The sequence below is a fragment of the Chinchilla lanigera genome, unplaced genomic scaffold (genome assembly GCF_000276665.1).
Source record: "Chinchilla lanigera isolate Chin_1 unplaced genomic scaffold, ChiLan1.0 scaffold00108, whole genome shotgun sequence".
Lineage (NCBI taxonomy): Eukaryota > Metazoa > Chordata > Mammalia > Rodentia > Chinchillidae > Chinchilla > Chinchilla lanigera.
The window spans coordinates 4,807,933-4,828,325 of record NW_004955509.1 but is presented as its reverse complement, the minus strand read 5'-3'; the positions used below and the strand labels follow the sequence as shown (position 1 = coordinate 4,828,325).

General features: G+C 41.4%; 1 protein-coding gene across 5 annotated transcripts in view; it reads right to left on the bottom strand.

Moving 5' to 3' along the window:
• Pdk3 (pyruvate dehydrogenase kinase, isozyme 3) overlaps positions 1-18,904 on the bottom strand; it is a 79,381-nt gene extending 60,477 nt beyond the window's left edge. For 3 of the 5 annotated variants that reach the window (XM_005407845.2, XM_005407844.2, XM_005407846.2), the window contains exon 1: positions 18,609-18,904. In XM_005407845.2, the coding sequence (XP_005407902.1) occupies positions 18,609-18,714 (106 nt within the window). In that variant the 5' untranslated portion in view covers positions 18,715-18,904. Of the gene's footprint in view, positions 1-1,629; positions 1,751-6,618; positions 6,736-18,608 lie in introns of those variants that run through there. The other 2 variants (XM_005407847.2, XM_005407848.2) reach the window with 2 other exon arrangements.
• Between the last annotated feature and the right edge of the window lie 1,489 nt (positions 18,905-20,393).

Here is a 20,393-nt window from a genome sequence, read left to right as displayed (position 1 = left end):
CTGTATAAAAAAAGAAACTTCGGGGGCTGGGGATTTAGCTCAGCGGCAAAAGCGCCTGCCTGGCAAGCGCAAGGTCGTGAGTTCGGTTCCCGGTACCGGAGAAAAACCAAAAAAAAAAAAAAAACTTCGGACTCACGATGATTATTTTACTTCCTGCTCAGTAATGGTATTTTCCTGCCTGGGAAGTTTAACGGTTTCCTTTATTTATGAAAACTTACTCCTAAACTTAAGAAGAGATCACAGGTACTACTGAAAATAGCCCGGAGGTTCCTCAAAAATTAAAAGTAGGCCAAGTGGAGCGTCAATCTCAGCTACTTGAGAGGGTGAGGTAGGAGGACTGCAAACTCAAGGCCAGCCTGGACAATTTAACAAGACCCCATTCTCAAAATAAAGACTGGGGACGTAGCTCAGTGGAGGAGTGTTTACTTCACCTGTGCAAGCCTCTGGATCCAATCCCTAGTACCACACACAGAGACACAAATTAGAAGCAGAACTACCACATGATCCAGCAATACCGAAGAAAGAGTTGTGAAAGATCTTCTACACACCCAGGTTTACTGGAGCACTGGTCACAAGAGTTAAGAAATGGAAACAACTTAAGTGTCCATCAACTGTTGAATGGATAAAGAAAATGTATACATGATGGACTACTATTTGGCCATAAAAAGGAAATTCTGTCGTGACAATGTAGGTGAAACTGGAAAACATTAGGTTAAGTGAAATAAGCGAGGCACAGTGAGGCAAATACTGTATGACTTAACACATATGTGGAATTTTAAAATGTTGACCTCATACACCAAGGAGGGGAGGGGAAAGAAGGGATGGCGAGAGGTCAACTGATAGTTATAGAGCTGCAGTTAGGTGGAAGAACCTGGACTGGGGCTACAGCTCGGTGGTAGGATGCTTGCCAAGCACACGCAATTCCCTGAGTTCAGTCTCCGGCACCCAATGAATGAATGACTGAATGAATGAGGAACAGGTTCTGGTTGTTCTACTATGTATTTCAAAATAGCCGGAAGAGGGGGTTTTCAATCTTCTTACCACACAGAAGTAGTAACTATTTGAGATGAATGAAATGCTAGTTGCCCGGATTAGAGCATTATAAAATATATTTATCAAAACCTCACACTGGACCCCATAAAAATGTACAATTATTCTGTGTCAATTAAAAATTTAAAGAAAGAGATCAAAATAGGTAGCAGATTTGAATTCTGCCTAATTTGGTACTGCCACCATTGTAGATCAGATCAAGTTCTGATTATTATTAAGAATAGTGAGCCAAAAACTTCATAGCCAAAGACTGGGGCGTTCACAGACACGGAATTCCCTATCAAATGGAATGTTCCAATCACATACACGTACTTCACTTCTTTCAGGGAATGTCTGCTTTATTATGCTGTGAGTTGGGAACGAAGAAAGACAGAAGGGATAGCTTGTCTGGGCCTCAGCTGGGAACACTCCGTTTGGGTGTGAGCAGGCCTTAGAGCTGGAAGCATCTCCAAACTCCTCCACTCACAAGTCTAATGCTTAGGCCAGACGACTTCACAGCTAGGACTGTCTACCACCTTTGGGTGGCCACTCCAAGGGCTTCCTCATAGTGCGGCAGCTTTGGGCTACTTGCCTCCTTACCTGTATTCAGTAAAAGGTGGAAGCTGTGTGGCCTTTGACGACACAGCCTCAGTAGTCACGCAGCTGGCCCACTTCAGCTGGACGTGATGGCCGAAGCAGATGAGGCTGAGGTCTCTCCTGGACTCTGCTGCACCTTGCTCAGCAGCCTATATAGTGAAAGTGCCTTCTCAATGTGTTCCAGACTTGAGCTGTCCAATACATGAGCCAGCAGCCATTAGGGAAATGTAAATGCTCAAAACTAGGCTGGGCGTGGTGGCGCATGCCTGTAATCCCAGCACTCAGGAGGCTGAGGCAGGAGGATCATTGCGAGTTCGAGACCAGCCTGGGCTATAAAGTGAGCTCAAGGGCAGCCGGAACTGCATGGTGAGACCCTGTCTCAAAAAGACCAAAAAAAAAAAACCCTGTTTGAGATGGGGTATCATTATATTGCCCAAGCTAGCCTCAATCTCTTGGGCTCAAGCGATCCTCCTGCCTCAGCCTCCTGAGTAGCTGAGACTACTGGCACATGCAATTGCACCTGGATGAATATGTGATTTTATTACATACCAAGAGTAAATTCTCCCCTGTAATGGTGTGGTGTGGTGGCACACACCTGTAATCCCAGCACTCGGGAGGCTGAGGCAGGAGGATCATTGCAAATTTGAGACCAGCCTGGGCTACAAAGTGAGCTCAAGGTCAGCCTGAACTGCATAGCAAGACCCTGCCTCAAAAAGACAAAAAAAAAACAAAAAAAAAAAAAAAAAACCCTGTTTGAGATGGGGTATCATTATGTTGCCCAAGCTAGCCTCAACCACTTGGGCTCAACCGATCCTCCTGCCTCAGCCTCCTGAGTAGCTGAGACTACTGGCGCATGCAATTGCACCTGGATGAATATGTGATTTTATTACATACCAAGAGTAAATTCTCGCCTGTAATGGTGTGGTGTGGTGTGGTGTGGTGTCACATGCCTGTAATCCCAGCACTCGGGAGGCTGAGGCAGGAGGATCATTACAAATTTGAGACCAGCCTGGGCTACAAAGTGAGCTCAAGGTCAGCCTGAACTGCATAGCGAGACCCTGCCTCAAAAAGACAAAAAAAAAAAAAAAAAAGAAGAGTAAATTCTCCAAACCGTTTCATGATTATTAGGAAATTTCTCTTATGCTTAGAACATACATACTTAAGTATATAGGGGTAAAGAGACACGGTGTGTATGCAACTTACTTTGAAAAGGTTCATCAAAAAAGCCTGTGTGTAAGAAAGGGAAAAAAAGAGACAGGGCAGGGATGGGTGGAGAAGAAAGAAAAAAACCAAAACTGGCAAACTGGTGCAACAAGGTGTTAGACATAGGTGTTAACTGTATTATCCTTGCAGCTTTTCTTAAGGTTTGCATTTTTTCCTAAATAAAGGGTTGAGATAGGGCATCAAAAACAATCTAAATATAAAACAATAAGGGAACAGTAAAATAAATTACAACAGTGTTTATTTACATAGGGACGCATGCAGTTAAGGGAATGGTTTGAAAGGAAAAAAGTCTGAAAATTTCTTCCTGTAACTACAGCCATTCTATTCTAAAAAAGAAAAAGACCTACTACAGCCATACTATTCTAAGAAAGTACAAAAATCTCCTATAGAACACACTAAATAAAGATCTTCCTGTTGGGGGTCTGACACCCATGGTACCCTTCGTGTAACAGCTTTTGTTTTTCTGATAGGAAGTGGGACACAAGGAGGTCGTGACAGGGTTCTTAAAGTAGGTGAGGGTTACGGAATCCTCTGAAGGACAGCCTTATTTATGTCTGTGCAGAGAGCAAACAGTCTTTTTGTTTTGGTTTTTTGAGACAGGGTTTCACTATGTGATTCAGGCTGGCCTTGAACTCACTATGTAGCCCAGGCTGGCCTCTAACTCACAATGATCCTCCTGCCTCAGCCTCCTGAGTGCTGGGATTACACGTGTGTGCCCCTACACCAGGCTTGAGGGAAAATAAATAACCTCCACTGGACCCTTGATCTTCTTTCTTTAGAAATCCTGTCTGTAGCTGGGTATGGTAGCAATATGTCCATAATTCCAGTACTATGGGAGGCTGAGGCAGGAGGATTTCAAGTATGAGCCCACCCCAGGCAATTTGTGAGATCTTGTTTCACAATAGATAATAAAAAACGGCTGAGGATATAACTTAGTGTGAAGGCCCTGGGTTCAACCTCCAGTACTGCAAAGAAAAAAAAATATCCTATTTGTTTGCTCTTTGGAAACATGTTTCTCCAAAAGCAGACTAGTGAGAAAACTGCCCCTATGTATACCAGATAAAGCCAAAGTAAGTTGTGAATACATTTCACATGGGCCCAGAAGTCGTGTCCTCCACTTCAGCAACCCCTCTGCCACTGCCCCAGTCACTGAGTTCTATGTTCTGTGTGTCCCAGAATTCTTCAGGAAATTGAATATACATTAGCATAATACCTAGAACATTATAGATGTCCAATAAATATTTTCTGATTGCAACTGAAAATTAAAACACCTAGTAAGCTTAAGTATAAACTTGCCATAACAAATACAATTCAGGGGGCTGGGGATTTAGCTCAGAGGCAAAAGCGCCTGCCTGGCATGCGCAAGGTCGTGAGTTCGGTTCCCGGTCCCGGAGAAAAACAAAAAAAAAAAAAACAAAAAAAAACAAATACAATTCAGGAATTTAGGATAACATTGTCTGGTAATAACAAATGGCTCTTATAGATCAACTTCGTTCCATATATTTGACTAAGGGTATTCAAATCCTTAAAGTTAAGAGAAGAAGAACCTAAAGGGAGACAGGAAGGTGATAATAAAGTGACAGTAACAGTCAATACGGTGTGGCAGGCCACAGAGTAGAAAGAGGAGGCATGGATATGTATAGAACTGATTGCACAAATGGAGCTGTAGCCAGCTACAGCACACGAATAACAACTGTTACATAGTCAAAGCCACCACACGCCCACATCAATTTAATTCTAAAAGATTAAGGAGCTGGACCTAAAGGTACAGTGGTTGAGTTACAGGATGCCTTGTTATCATGGAAGCAAGAATAGTTAAGTAAAGCCCACACTGTACCACCTTTGAAGTTTACTGAGGCCAAATGTTTAGTCATCTCAGTGAATGAAGGACATCCAAAGCGAGTAATGCTCACAGCACAAATGAAGTGAAAGTGCTGTTTCTTGGAAAATTATCAGTTTATAAAGCTGAGACCTTCAGCCAACAAAATGGAAGAAAACTAACACTGAAGGTTAGCAGGAAGCCAAGCTCATTCAGGAAATGCTGTGGCGCTAACACAATACATTGATACCCAACGTCTACTGAGCACCTATCGTGCGCCATGCTGAGTCCCGCACAGTCTTGGTCTCATCAGTGCAACGGTCGTATGATGAAATGCTGTCATTTCTCTTGTACTAAAGCTATTTGCCTAAGTTCGCACTGCTGGGATCAGCCTGTACGTGCTGCTCCTCATATTCCCAGAGACAAGAAGGCAGAAGAACAGGAGTGGCCTTTGGAATTGTTTCAATGTAAGGAATTGGAAAACATATCAGTGTGATAGTCCTGAAATGATAAAACTGGACAAGCTTTAGATTATGTCATTTTCTGATTAACAGAACAAGTTTAAAACTAAATTACTAATAGAACGTTTGCTATAAAGAATTGCATTGGGTACAATGACATATTACGCTGAACTGGTAAGAGCTCAGTCTACTTGTACTTTAGCTATGGTTTTGCCCTTAAGTTTGCTTAGGTAAGAGACTGAAACCATAAAACTATGCTTTAGCTTTCTGCCCAAGAAATATAAATACACACTTCATATGGATGATGTGAAAAGTACAGCTAAATCTGCTTAAGTTTGCTTAGGTAAGAGACTGAAACCATAAAACTATGCTTTAGCTTTCTGTCCAAGAAATATAAATATATACTTCATATGGATGATGTGAAAAGTACAGCTAAATCTGCCTAATATGTCTGCCAGACAGTGCTACACAAATGTAAACATTTCTGAAAAAAATAATTTCTGGTTCCTTTTGGAGAAGGTAGCGAAGATGTTATTTCAACAACTTAGCTGATGGTTGGGACATCATAGCTTTCATTACTTAGGGCTTCTACTTTCTCATGTATAAAACTGAGTTCGTTACAGATTTTCTTTAAGCTCGAGCTCCCACTGAGCGACTCTAAGACGCTAAGACTTGGATTTGTGTCACACACTTCACAATTTATTTACCTTACACCAACTGTGCCCACTAGTGTAAATTCTGAGACAACTCTGGAGAGCATTGCTAGGACTACAAAGTCAAAGAAAGAATGTAGAAATCAAGAAAAGGAGTACACACTTTTACAGTTGTTCTTCTTTGCATATATGCTCCATCCAGAAAACCTCCAACACTGCTCTGGATAAAGGACAGTTGGGTTAACACATTACACATTCCCAGCAACCACCCCTATTTCGAAAACCATTAAGAGAGAGGTAGGGGCAGCGGAAAAGATACTGTAAAATCACAGGAGTCACACATTTTTACCTAGCATACATAAATTTATGTATCTGTCCCAGCTTCTCTTTGCACTTCTCAAAGGCAGTAACTATGCCTTAGCAATTTTCCAGTGTTTCTGAGTTTCCATTCCATTCCAAGAATAGCCCAGAATATTCAACCAATGCTGATGGACCACATAATGCATTAAGTACTACCCTTCAGTATTCTGCAGACTCTTCCCTAAAGTGGGCGACAGTGCTGGAGCTTGGGCAAAACCCTTACCGGATTCAACACTGTGGCTCTTAACTCGGGAAGCACATTACACTTACCTGGGTAGTGTAAAAGTACCAGCACCTAGGCCCTCCCCCCGGAGATTGCAGTGTCTTAAGTCAGGGACAGGCAGTACCAGTTCCTAGGCGCTCCCCAGATGATTCTCCTGAGCAGCCAAGACTGAGAACCAATCTTAGAGAACCCAGTAAGGGAAAATAAATCAAAGGCTATAAAGCATCCAAAGTTTTTCTATTTATTTATTACCTGTTTTTTTATTCTTTATTTTGATGTTTGAGTTTTATTCCAATCTTTTAGGAAAGTGTCCACAAAGACCTCTATAGTATGTAAGAATCTCTTTTTCTCTTCCTTTTTCAGATGATACTAAATGGAGAAGATAAAAAGTAAACAAATTCATGAAGAAAATGGTTGTAGTCCTTCAGGATGTGGTGATACTTGACCAGCAGTGGCAAGGACCTTGTTGGTTCTTTCTCCCACTTTGTCTTGTTCCCACACCACGCCAAATCCATTATCAACTTTCTAAACTATAAAGAGGTGACAGGAGGCTGAAGTGGCAGAAACCTGGTCTTTTTTTTGAGAAAGAGAGAGTCTTGCTATGTAGTTCTGGCTGGCTTTAAACTCACTGTGTAGCCCAGGCTGGCCTCGAACTTGCAGCAATCGTCCTACCTCAGTCTCCCGAGTGTTGGGATTACAGGCGTGCGCCACCATGCCCAGCCACCTACTCTATGTGTGATTTTTACCTGCTCAGAACTGTGGTTTCCTAATTTATAAAACGGGTATGACTGTTATGAAAACTAAATAGCATACTTTATACTAAGTGTTGGTAAGTAAATTCCAGTTGAATCTATTGGATCTTTTTCAGTTGCTGAGTAGAGTCCATTTTAATTTCCTTCTGGAACAGCTTCCCTGAAGCTAAGCTCAGGTCAAAGCAGCAGGAAGCCTGAGTACCCCAGGTCAGAGATGACATCTACCACTTGTAAAGAATGTATAAAGAGCACTAACCAAAGAAGCAGTACCGCTTCCAGGAAGTGCAGTTTCTAGAGAAACAGACTCGCTGCAGAAAGCAGCTTCCTCCCAGAAGGGCTTATTACAACCAAAATCTTCACTTGAGCACATTACATGACAAGTACAGGAATAGGAATGTAGCCATGACCAATTTGCTTTCTGGTTAAGTGCAGAACCAGGAGGAAAAATTAAACCAATTTATATAAAGTCTACAGTCCAATATTAAGAAATATCTGCTACCAATCCTAAGGAAACATTGTACCGTGCTAGAACAGATTCAACAGAAAGTTCAAATAGAAGCTGGAGCATGCTCTGGTCCATGAAAAGATAACAGTTGTTGGAGAAAGATATATATATATATTACAGATTCCAAAAGGACCTAACGTTTTCTGGGCAGCAACACGTGGAGAAATCTTTAAATTCATGCTTTAGGAAAATGTTACAGAGTTGATAATTTATTCCCAACAGTGACAGTATTATATATTGACCTTCATGCACTAGTCAGGAAGAAAGCAACACTGGTACAACTCAAATGTTTAACTAGAATCCTAGATCAATTCTAAGAAAATGAAACACAATTGCTAGGATGACCCTTAGGGAAATATGTGACTGAGTTAGAACCCAAAGTATTCAAATGGAGGGAATATAAATAGACTTGTGTAAATATAATTATTCATAATTTTATGCCATTCAGTGTGGCAGAAGACACAATCTGAGTTAAGATGAGACAATGACCAGGAGTGGGGTTCTACCTGAGAAATAGGAAGGATACCCACTGTGGGTCACAATGAAACCAAGTTATGCCAGAAAGAGAAGAATGGAGGTAACTTAGCTCTCCTGCCATAAAAGCAAACTAAGCTAAGTGGAGATACTTCAATGCTAACTGCAATGCCAGTTTACATGACAAAGGTGGAAAGCCTAGGAACACCAGATATCCACAGTGCCCTCAGCATATTTTTGATAATGTGCTAGTCAATGTGTTCACTGATTAAGTTATCAATATACACAAAGAACTTGTGCAAATGAAAACTCCACATTTTAGTTACTAAATGGTCAAGGGCATATTACATACAACCAAAATGCAGACAATAAACCCAAGCAGGGAAAAATACATTTAGTTCCTATGTTACCTTTTATACAATTAAAATCATAAAACCTCATTTTGGTAGAGCTGTGGAGAAACTGGTACACTTGAATTTTGCTGACAGCCTTATAAATTAAGGCTATGAAATCTCTCAAAGCCATTCATGGGGTAATGCTACTCAAAAGCGACACCCTATAGTTAAATTACAGGTTATCTGGAAACACCTTAGCCACCCCAAAGTCACACTCTGAATAGGCAAGATTTAGTGTTAGTAGCATACAAGAGAAATAGCTTTACCACTTAAATGCAAATTAAAAGCAATCACTGCTCGGTTCTTTAAACAGGAAACTGAATTATCTTAGACCTGGCATTGGCAAGCTTTCTGTAGATGCACCAGATAGTAAATGTTTTTGGCTTTGTGGGCCATACAGTCTTAACTCAAATCTCCTGTTGTGGAGGGACCAAAAATATAGACAACATGTAATGAATAGGGGTATGGCTGTGTTCTAGTAAAACTTTATTTACAAAAACATATGTTATCAATAACTACAGAGTGGAAAACACAAAGAATGAGGCCTAATGTAAACTACAGATGTTAGGTGATAATAACAGGTCAATGTCGGTTCATCAATTTTAACACTGTTCATCAGTATACCACGCTGGTATAAGATGACAAAGGTTGTACAGGCTGTGTTCTTTTCAGGGATGGGCAGTATATAGGAACATTATGTTCTCTCTGTGAAAATTTGCAATGAACCTAAAGATACTCTTACAAATAAAGTATTGGGCCGGGGATATAGCTCAGCAGCACAAGCGCCTGCCTGGTAAGCGGAAAGTCCTGAGTTCGATTCCCAGTACCAAAAAAATTTTTAAAGAAGAGTATCAATTTAGAAAGAATAAAAATAAGTGGTCAGGCTATAGTTTGACATTCCAGTTTAAAGCAGGGTCTCCTAAAATAAAAGGATTTGCTCAACTCTGAGATAAAAATTATCATAAAATAGTTAAATGATCATACAATATAAAGAAAAGAGAATCCCAACACTCTTGGGAGGCTAAGGCAGAAGGATCACAAGTCAAGCCTGGGCAATTTAGCAACTCAGTGAGACTTTGTCTCAAAATTTTAAAATGGCCTGGGGATGTAGTTCTATGCAAAGGTCCTGGGTTCAATCCTCAATTTTGAGGAAAGAAAGAAAAAGAAAAAGGAAAGGTAAGGTAGTATTTTCTCATTCCATCCAGTAACAAAACCAGGGTTTTCCAAATCTCATCAACAGTTTGATCAATTTCCCAAAAGTGTAAGGGGGAAAACCACCCAGATATCAATAGGTCACTAAGTGCAGCTATCTCTCCCCTGCAGAAGCACATAAAACATACTCAAGAGCTGCAAAGGCAATGAAGCAAAAGCTATGCCTGTAGATGCCTCGAAGATGTCCCAGAGCTTTTAAAGCAGGCTGGGTGGAAATCTATTTCCTGCCACATCTTAAAAGTCCAAAACAGTAGTTTTTTTTTTTTAATTCAAATGCTGAACAAGATGCAAAAGGCCAAGTTAGATAGTTTTACCCCAAACAAAACTGTCATCTTCCCCTTTAATTCTGACTAGTTGTCTTCTGTCTCCAAATAGACTGGCCTAATTCTTGGCAACCCTTCCTGGAAGAAAACCTTTAGTGCTTACAGAAAGGGTCTGACAGGCCCATGTGTAAAGGTATAAAATAAACACACTCAGAAGAATGAGATTGTTTTTTTCCTTTTTCCTAACACAATCTTAAAAAAACAAAAACCTTTCGTCCTCTCTAGGAACAAACTAAATGTTCTCCCTAATAGTAATCAGGCTTCAAAAACTGAGACTTTATGAAGAGTAATCATTTGGAATCAAAGTCAACTTCTCCATGGGTATCAGAATCTTAAAATACTTTTGAAAGGAAAATGGAAGAGAACCAAACCCTCAAACCTTAAGGACAGTAAGAACAGGAGAACTGGCTGCTGCCTTCGAATAGCTAAAAGCCCTGAGCCTCATGGAGCCAGTGTAGGGTAGAAATCAAAACCTGAGGTTCTGTGAAAAGACACCAGTGAGGTCAAACAACCTGCTTTCCGGTGGTTTCATTTGGGAGATGTTATATTGTAATGCGGGGACATTCTAAAGTTTAAACTTATATAACCGACTAAAGTGTCATAACGTTTAATGACCTCTGTATGGAGCAACAGCCATTTATGGAACACACAATCTATGCAGAGCAAACTGAGAAGGGAAAGGTGAGAGAGGGCAGAAACAGGTGAGTGCCTGCCACGTGGAAAGAGAAGATTTTGGACAAAATAAAAGAAAACAGGAACAAATACCTTTACTACAAGAGAAGCTGAGCAAAAGTAACCGGGATATAAAACACATGGGAAGTATGCCTGCAGGGAGGGGTTGAAAGTAGTTAATGTGAGAACCAGAAGTGGACAGAATGAGACGGAAAGGTGAAAAGCAAGTCCAAAAGAAAATGTGAATCATTTCCTACAACTGATCCAACAGGCAGAAGGTTCTATCTTTAGCTTATATCATAATAGTCCAAGTTCTCCTTTTCTTATATTGCTAAGGGAGCTTTTAAATCATAGCAACTACTTAAGGGAAAGACAGAACTCAAATTTGTGCAGATATAACAAGGAGCCAACAGAACATTAACTGCCATTTAAAGACAAAAAAAATGACCCCCAAATCCAGAGAAGTTTACAAAAAAAATTGGAACAAGACACGCAAAAGTTCTAAGAAAGAAAAAAAAGCTGGGGATATAGCTCAGTGGTACAGTGTTTGCCCAGAATGTGTGAGGACCTGGATTCAATCCTCACTACTACAGAAAAGAAAAAAAGAAAAGTTAACACTGTAAATGTTTACCCTGAACATTAAAATGTGATATTTCTATTGCTCCTAATATGGAATTAACATATATTAGCTGACACCACACTAATAGAAATATGTAAGCCACATATATAATTTAAAATTTCCTAATAGCCACATTAACAAAAAAAGAAACAGATGAACTCTTTAATATTTTATTTAACCTAACATATCCAAAGTATCACTTCAATAGGCAATCAATATAAAATTGCTGAAGGTGTGATGTAGCTCAGTGGTAGAGCACTTACCTAGCATGTACAAAGGCCCTGACCCATGCTGGGTTAGGTCCCCAGCATCACAAAAACAAATGAAAAAAACTCAACATGCTATCTATCTACCTACCTATCTATTTATAGAGAGAAAGAGGGAGCGATTTTATGATTTTTATGTTAAATATTTGAAATCCAATGTGTACTTTATACTTATAGTATGTCTCAATTAAGAAGCTAAATTTCTATCAGAAAGAATTGCCCTATAGTAATTTGACTCAATAAAAGTTACAGGTAAGGTAAACTCACATATTCAGGTTGTTCTAAAGGTATTTCAAAGTTAACTGAATAAGTCTCAGTTTTAAATTTAATCAAATTTAGCCCCCCTAGCCACATTTCAAGCGCTCCAGGGGCTCATGTAGCTTGGAGATGGTGACCACACCGGACAAAGAAGGTCTAGAGAAATGAACCAATAGTTGTAAAGATAACCACTGGACCAAAAATCCAAACCTAGTTATTTGTTTAAAAAATGTGGTAAAACAAAGCAAAGATGATATGTAATGTGGTAGAAAGATAAGGTAGTTAAAACTAAAAGCAAAAGAAAATTACAGATTCTTATCATTGCAGATGACAGATCTGTCTTATCAACAAATATACATAGGTTAAGCTTATCAGATAAAAGAAAAAAGTGATTCACAAAGCAAAACCCAACTTACACTAGGTTATAGAAATATTTAAATCCAAGTAATTCAGGAAGACTGAAAAGAAGCTGGGCGTGGTGGCACACGCCTGTAATCCCAGCACTCAAAGAGGCTGAAGCAGTAGGATCACCATGAATTTGAGGCCAGCCTGGACTACACAGTGAGTTCAAGGCCACTACACAGCAAGACTCTGTCTCAAAAAACAAAACAACAAAAAGAAAAGGGTAGCAAATAGGAAACTATCTCAATATCATATAAGGCTGAATCCAGACCAAAAAGCACTGAGCTAATAGAAGGGCAGCATTCTCTAATGCTAAAGGGCACATCTCACCATGAGAACATGCAGTTAATAAGCATCCAACCTAACATTAACAGCCATAAAATAAAAACTAGGAGATATATGGCGAAATATAATCGTATTATTAGGAGACTATTAAATTCACGTTTGACCCACACCAAATCAAGTGGATAAAAAGTAAAGGTTTACAAAACCTAAATAACACAATTCACATGATAGATCTGATATAACAAACTCTATAACTTGAGGAGAAAGCACAACCTTTTTGCTGTTCAAGGAGCATTCACAGGAAATGACTACATACTGGGATTCAAAGTAAATCAATAAAGTAGGAAGAATTCAGAGAACATTCTCTGCTAACAATGCAACAAAACTAAACAAAATTAATATGCAAAATGCAATCACAAAACGCACTTAAAGTTTAAACTTCTAATCAACCTTAGTTTATAGAGGAATAAAAAATCTTTCAAGATGAGGAGCTGGGAGAAAAAGGATCAATTACATTAGGTGCTGAAGCAGTGATCAAAGGAGTAACTGTGGCCTTAAGGACTAAAATAAACAACAGAAAAGAAACTATCCCATTTTTAAAAAGAAAGGACAAAACAAACTTGCAGAGATCAAAGGGTATTAATAAAGTCAGAGTAAGGGGCTGGGGATTTAGCTCAGTGGCAAAAGCGCCTGCCTGGCAAGCGCAAGGTCGTGAGTTCGGTTCCCGGTACCGGAGAAAAACCAAAAAAACCAAAAAAAAAATAAATAAATAAATAAAGTCAGAGTAGACATTAACCAACTAGAAAACAAGCCATAAAAATAAAAAATAAGTCCAATCAAATAAACTACTGGTTAACATATTCAAGAAAGGGATGGCGAGAACAAATACAAAATTAAGGGAAAGGGGAAATAGCCCAGGGGAATTTAAGACTGTTAAGATTCTACTCTCTCAAACTGACTATCTAAATTGACTTTAAAACCTCAATGACCAGGACAATTTTCTAGAAAAACGTCAGCATCTAGAAGAGACAGAAAACAAAGTTGTCTAAGAGCAACATTCCCCAACACCCACTATGCTAGCAGTTACATGCGGTGTTCTACCAAATTTTAAAGAACATATACAGTAATTCAAAGAGTAAGTTGATGTTAGCATAGAAAAAGAAAAAATTATCTTTCTGAAACAAGCATTCCTTTGATAAGAAAACATAACAGCCTCCACATACACACCACATCTAGAAACAAACAGCACAGAATATGGATATCAAGGGGCTGGGGATTTAGCTCAGCGGCAAAGCGCCTGCCTGGCAAGCGCAAGGTCGTGAGTTCGGTTCCTGGTACCGGAGAAAAACAAACAAACAAAAAAAAGAATATGGATATCATTATGCCCAGGAGTTCATCAAACTATTCTCTACTTCTGTATATGCTTACAACTTTCCATAATAAAAAGCTAAAATAAAAATGTTTACTCAAGGAGAAAAAAATTCTACCTAGATATCATGTTTTCACCTATAAAAAGTTTGACAAAAATGCGGAGAAAGTGTAGGAAAATACGCACTCTCATAAACTTCTAGTGAGAAGATAAACAGGCAACCTTTACAGAAAGCAATTTGACAATGTTTTATCAAAATTATAAATGCACATTCCCGCTGATGTAGCAATTCTTTGTTTAGGAATCTGTCCTACATATACATTCCGATATGCATGAACTTACAAGACACACGATAATTCGCTGTAGCACTGGTTGTCACAGCAAAGACTGGAAATAACCTACTAGCCATCAACAGAGTTGGCTAATTATACTACACTCGTATAATAAAATTCTCAAAAGTCATAAAAAAAGAAAAAGGAAATGGTGTAGGTGCAGACATGGAAAGCTCTCGTATTAAGCTTTAAAAACTAGATATAAACAAAGGTATACGCAGCCATCTATGCAAAAAAAAGGAGAGAGTAGTTAACCTTTTGTATCTTTTTGACTTTGGAACCATATGATGATAATCTCAGGTCAAAATTAAAATTCCACTTAAAAACATTCCACTTGGGCACGGCGGTGCATGCCTACAATCCCAGCCCTAAAGAGGCTGAGGCAGAAGGATCACTGAGTCCGAGACCAATATGGAGCGTACAGTGAGTTGAAAGTCAGCCTGAACTATACAGGGGCCCTGTCTCAAAAAAAAAAAAAAAAAAAAAAATCCACCCTTGGAAATGAGTATTGCCTTTAAAAACTAATAATCCATTTAGAAGATTTGTTATTCTTGCTATACTTGCTGAGTGGCAGGCCATATTTCTAAAAAGAGCCAGTTCAAGAAATGTTTATTATTTTATGGGACTTAGAGAAATACTGCACATAGATAAAAGGGGACAACGGGTCAGACAGAAGGGCATCTATCTAGTCAGTAACATTTAACCCTGATGATGCTTTAGAATGATCCAGCGATCTAATTACCCATGCCCTGCACCCCAACCGCAGACAGCTGACATCAGAAATTTGGGGCATGAGGCCCTAGCCTAAAATCACTAGTCTCGATACTTTCAAATAAAGCATGCTTAGCCGGGCGTGGTGGCACATGCCTGTAATCCCAGCACTTGGGAGGCTGAGGCAGGAGGATTGTTGCAAGTTCAAGACCAGCCTGGACTACAAAGTGAGCTCAAGGCCAGCCTGAACTGCATAGTGAGACCCTGTCTCAAAAAAAAGACAAAAACAACAACAACAACAACAACAACAACAAAAAATCCCAACAGAAGACCCCAGGAAGACTTTTTGCTTCCCCAAGAGACATTTAGCAATGTCTTGGAGACACTTTTGGTTGTGGAAACTTGGGGTGGTGGTACACTATTGTCATCTGTTACAGGCCAGGGATGCAGTTTAACCTTCCAGAATGCACAGACAGTCCCTCACAATAATCAGATGGCCTAGAACTTCCAGAGTCCTGAGGTTGCCAACCGCTGCTTTAAAATAAAATCATTCCTAGCCAAGTGTGGTAGCACACTCCTGTAATCCCAGCACTTGGGAGGCTGAGGCAAAAGAATCCCCAAGAGTTTGAGGCCAGCCTGGGCTACATAGTGAGTTTAAGGCCAGCCTCAACTACATAACAAGACCCTATCTCCAAAAAAAGACACTGGGATTAGGGTTGCTGATTAAAGGGGGCTTTTCACTTTAATTGTAATTTTTACGCCTTAAAAAAGACCAGTAGAGGGGCTGGGGATTTAGCTCAGTGGCACAGCACCTGCCTGGCAAGTGCAAGGTCGTGAATTCAATTCCTGGTTCCGGAAAACAAAAACAAACAAACAAAAAAAGACCAGTAGCATATAAATCTTGAAAGTCAATGATTCAAAAAATTTTAAATAATAAAATGACTGCTTCTAAAGTAATACCCAGTTTCAGTATTCACTCCTAAACTCAAGACATAATCTCCTTATTTACTAATGTGGGATATATTAGCATACAAAAGTTATTTCAGTGGCCATAGAAACTACAATTTATTTGTTGACATGATTATAACAAATACTGTGCCCAACCCTACTCTGGTCCCTTTGCGGTTACTTTAGCTAAAACTTATATCCCATTTATTTGTAAAGTACCCAGGTGGAAAGGTATAAGGCTCACAAACAGGCATCCTGGAGGTCAATGTGGTCCATCCAGCTAGTTTAACAGTTTACACCACAGATCTTCTAAAACACACTGAACTGATGCCAGTTAGCTGCCGCCTCTGGAGCCATCCATGCACCAGGTTTCCCAACAGGCCACTGTGGCTGGCTTCATTTACACACCTGCTGCTATCCACCTAAGCACCTGAGTTGGCCCTCCAATCACACAGGGCATATAGCCTCTTTACTCCTCCCCCTCCTCATGTTAAAAAAAAATCCCTCCATCCATTCTGATTGCTCAAATTCCCCATCATTTGCTAAAACAAAACTTCTATCAAGAGAGAACTAGGAGAAAAGTAGAAGTAGCAATGGCCTTCATGGGACAACTCATTTCTTTTAGTTTTCATGTCATTAAAGATAGACTCTTTGCCACCTGAATTGTTTCAGGCTGTTGCAAACAAGGCTTGTAGTTTCGAACAAATTCCACCATAATTATGTACAGCTCTTCTGTGTGCACCCTTATAAGGAAAAGACTTAAATTATTATGCTTCTCTCATGATCCTAGATTAGTTAAGCCCTCTACTCCTCCCAAAATAGGTCAGAAGACTTTGAGAAAGGTCTGTTAAAAGATTTGATAATGTTCTTTTAAAAAGCTCATGCCCTTTCCTTTGAAATCACAATCATGGTTTTGAAGCTGTGCTTTCAGATTACCTGATAGAACCCCACATTTTATTAAATGAGAAAAAGGAACCGCAGTAAGGTTTGGTCACTTTGCCAAGACCAGACGAGTTAGTGGCAGCACCAGAATGAGAACATTACTTCCGGATATAGGTCCTACAGATTTTCCATGATAACACTACCGGTTTAGTGTGGTTTCCATACTCAAACAACATCCTAGCCAAGACACCTATTACCATGGGTAAATGCTGCTGGCAGCCATAGAAATGAATTAACCAAACACAGGGGCTACACTATTAAAGCTTCCATAAACGTTGAGAGTGGGAGGAACTTGGGCTTAGTTTTGGATTACTTTTGTTCTTTTCTGAATTAACCTGTCTCAGTTGGTTGATACCTTCAGAATCTCTAAACCAGGGGTGGCGAACCTATGGCATGTGTGCTGCAGCTGGCTGTCTGTTATCATTGAAAGCTCTAAAAGGTTCACCATCACTGCTCTAAACCATAAATCAAAATGGAAAATATCCTTTTTTATAGCAACAGTGGCATTTGCATCCTAAACTCTGAAGTAAGGATCTGCCTCAAACTTCTAAAATTCTATGCCAGAGATGGTAGAGTTCAACTACCAAAAAGGATTGGGGTATGAAGTTTAAGATGTGAAGATCAACATCTCACTGAAGTTTGACTTTGATCATCGTCTCCCGCAAACTGGTTTCTACAATTTTCATTTGGTCTCAACTTTAATTGTCTTCCTATCCTGTTTTTTTTTTTTTTAAGTATGGACAGCATCACATTCTGCATATCAGGTCTCCATGGAATGTTCTACCTACTTTACATTTTAATTTTTATTCCTGACACTATCCCTTGACATTTACATAAAATTCATTAAAGGTACAGAGGCCCCATTATTTTCCCCAGAGAGCTTAGCACATCGTTGCTGCCCCATTTTATTTTTCTTTAGGGATGCCGAGTTGCACTCTGATACCCGAGTGCACACTTTTGTTTCACTTTCAGGTGTTTGTTTCACAACCGCATTCAACCGAAGCCCCCTCTGGGGAAACACGATCTAGTTAGAGAAAGTGGTGGAATCTATTCCCATCTCGGCTAGGCCAAACTAAGGCAGGTATGGAGCCCAGGTCTTCTGGGCCAGCTCAGCTGGTGCAAGCTGCCTACCAGCCATCCCGGGAGGGAAAGTGGCTGGGATGCCAAGGGAAAGGAGCAAAACAAGAGGCTGCCACCAAGGCTAAAGTTGTCCTAGACCTTGCTCTGACGCTAGCAGCCCACACAGCCTCTCTTTCCCGGCATCTAATGCGTTTGCAGTCCAGGCCTCTAATTGCTTTAAGGTAAAGCAACAAGGTGACTACAGCTGGAGTCCTGTCAAGCCGGCTACACAGCAATACCTTAGAATAGAAAAGGAGCAAAATGCCATTGCATAATTACCCAACCTCAAGGTGTTTCTAAACAGCTCTTACCCAATCAGAAAAACCTAAAAATAAAAACATTCACAAGCCACCCACATTTCGTTCGGAAGTTTTGTGTCAAGTAGATCTGAAGCTCGGGATGGCTGGCTGGGGAAGTCCCGCCCGACATGGTGCTCCTCAGACGCGGTTTCTGTGTCTCTGGGTTCCCCTCAGCTGCTGTGAGGGTGTCAGGCCCTGTCCCTCCGCACCCCGAAATCCGAGCCAGGAAGAGAGCTCTTAGGCGTCTCCCGGCTCCGCCAGCGGTTCCCATGGCCCCTGCCCCGAGGCCGCGGAGCCCCGAGCGGCGGGCCGCGCGTCTCGCACCGGGGAGCCACTGGGGCCCGCGGCCCCGCACTCACCAAAGTCCAGGAACTGTTTGATGGAGAGCGGCGACGGCGAGAAGCGCGAGTAGCGCTCGATTTGCTTCGGCACCGACTGCTTCAGCAGCCACAGGAACAGCCGCATCCTCGCGGGAGTAGCGCACCGACCCGCCGAAACGTCCGCACGGCCGCAAGGGCCCCAGCAGCTGGGTCGCTCCGATCCGACACGTTCGCGGGGCGCACGTCGGCCTCACTCTCGGCCTCGGGCCGCGGGTGCAGCAGCGCCGCCGCAGCAGCAGCTCACTCCCTACGCCGGGTGCTCACCGCTTCTCTAGGTCCCGCCCAAGGGGGCGTGACCAGCCGCTGCACGTACACAGCGCACAAGGGGTGCGAGGGGCGCGAGGGGCACGCGGCCAGACGCGCGTGCCGCTGATTGGCTGCCGCTGCTGCCCGGGCTTCCTAACTCTGTTGAGACACCGGATCCTCCCTACCTCGTTCCTGAGACTCTGCCTGGCTCAGCAAGTGCTCCGGCTCCTAGGTTCGCCCTCAGCAAGGTCCTCCTTAGCTGAGGTACTAGGACACCGGGAAGACCCAGGGAGCCCACGTCCAGACAGAATCCTACAAGCTGCTTAAAGTATTTCTTAGCCCAAGGCGCCTCTTCTGGGAAGCCTTCCCTCGATCAGCTGACTATAGCAATTCTGAGTGCTCCTTGAATCTCTGACACCAATTTTCGTCTGCTGTTTGTCATATTTATATTGGGTTGTTTCATGCCCTCCACCGCTATTGGATAGCATGAATTGTTATCTTGCTGATTGTTTATTGGCCTCGGGCGCCCGACCCACCCCGACTCCCCTCCCCCAACACCATTGGACAGGATGGTTAGGTCACTCCTCTGTTTTGTTTTGTTTTGTTTTGTTTTGTTTTTTTCCTGTACCGGGAATCGAACTCACGACCTTGCGCTTGCCAGGCAGGCTCTGAGCGGCTGAGCTAAATCCCCAGCCCCACTCCTCTGTTTCTTGGCTCTCCACCCCTCGTTCCCACTGGGGCCAACACCGTTGGACAAGAGTAGTCATTAAATCAAAGCACCCCACCCACACACCATCACTACCAGTGGATGGGATCTATTGTTAGGTCACTACCACTTTCAGGACTCCCACACTCCCCCCTCAATGCTGCTGGACAGTAATGATTAGTTGTTATATCATTGTTTCATGCCTCCAGCACTACCTTGTGCAAAGGATCAAATGGAAGGACGCTGGCCCTTTCTTTCATACTCCCCTCACCAACATAAGACTCCGTCCTGCTTCACGTTCTTGCCATTATTGCCACCACTCAACAACACAAGTCTCTGCTTATACTTGTTTTGACTATTCTTTACATGACAGCGAATTTGAACTCCCAGATCACTGTACGAAATCATAATTAGCCCTGGGCGACATGGTACACGCCTGTAATCCCAGAACTCAGGAAGCTGATGCAGACGGATTGCCACAGATTCCAGGCCAACCTGGGCTACATAGTGAGTTCAAAACCAGCCTGAACTACGTAGCAAGACCCTGTCTCAAAACAAAAGCAAAACAAATCATTATTACCTGACCTGAATGCACGAAATACTGCTTGTTGTAACCATTTCTACCAAACTTTGACTTAATGTTTGGTAGTATTTAAACACAAACTCAAAATGTAGTGTTCTTTAAGGGAAGGTAAAAATGTAACAGGAAAGTACTCCTTTCTTCTAACTGGCCCGGTGTACCCCTATTTTATCTCTTTTGAATGAGATTATTAGTATGCAGCTGTTTAGTTTTGTGGCTTCTTTGTGTATTT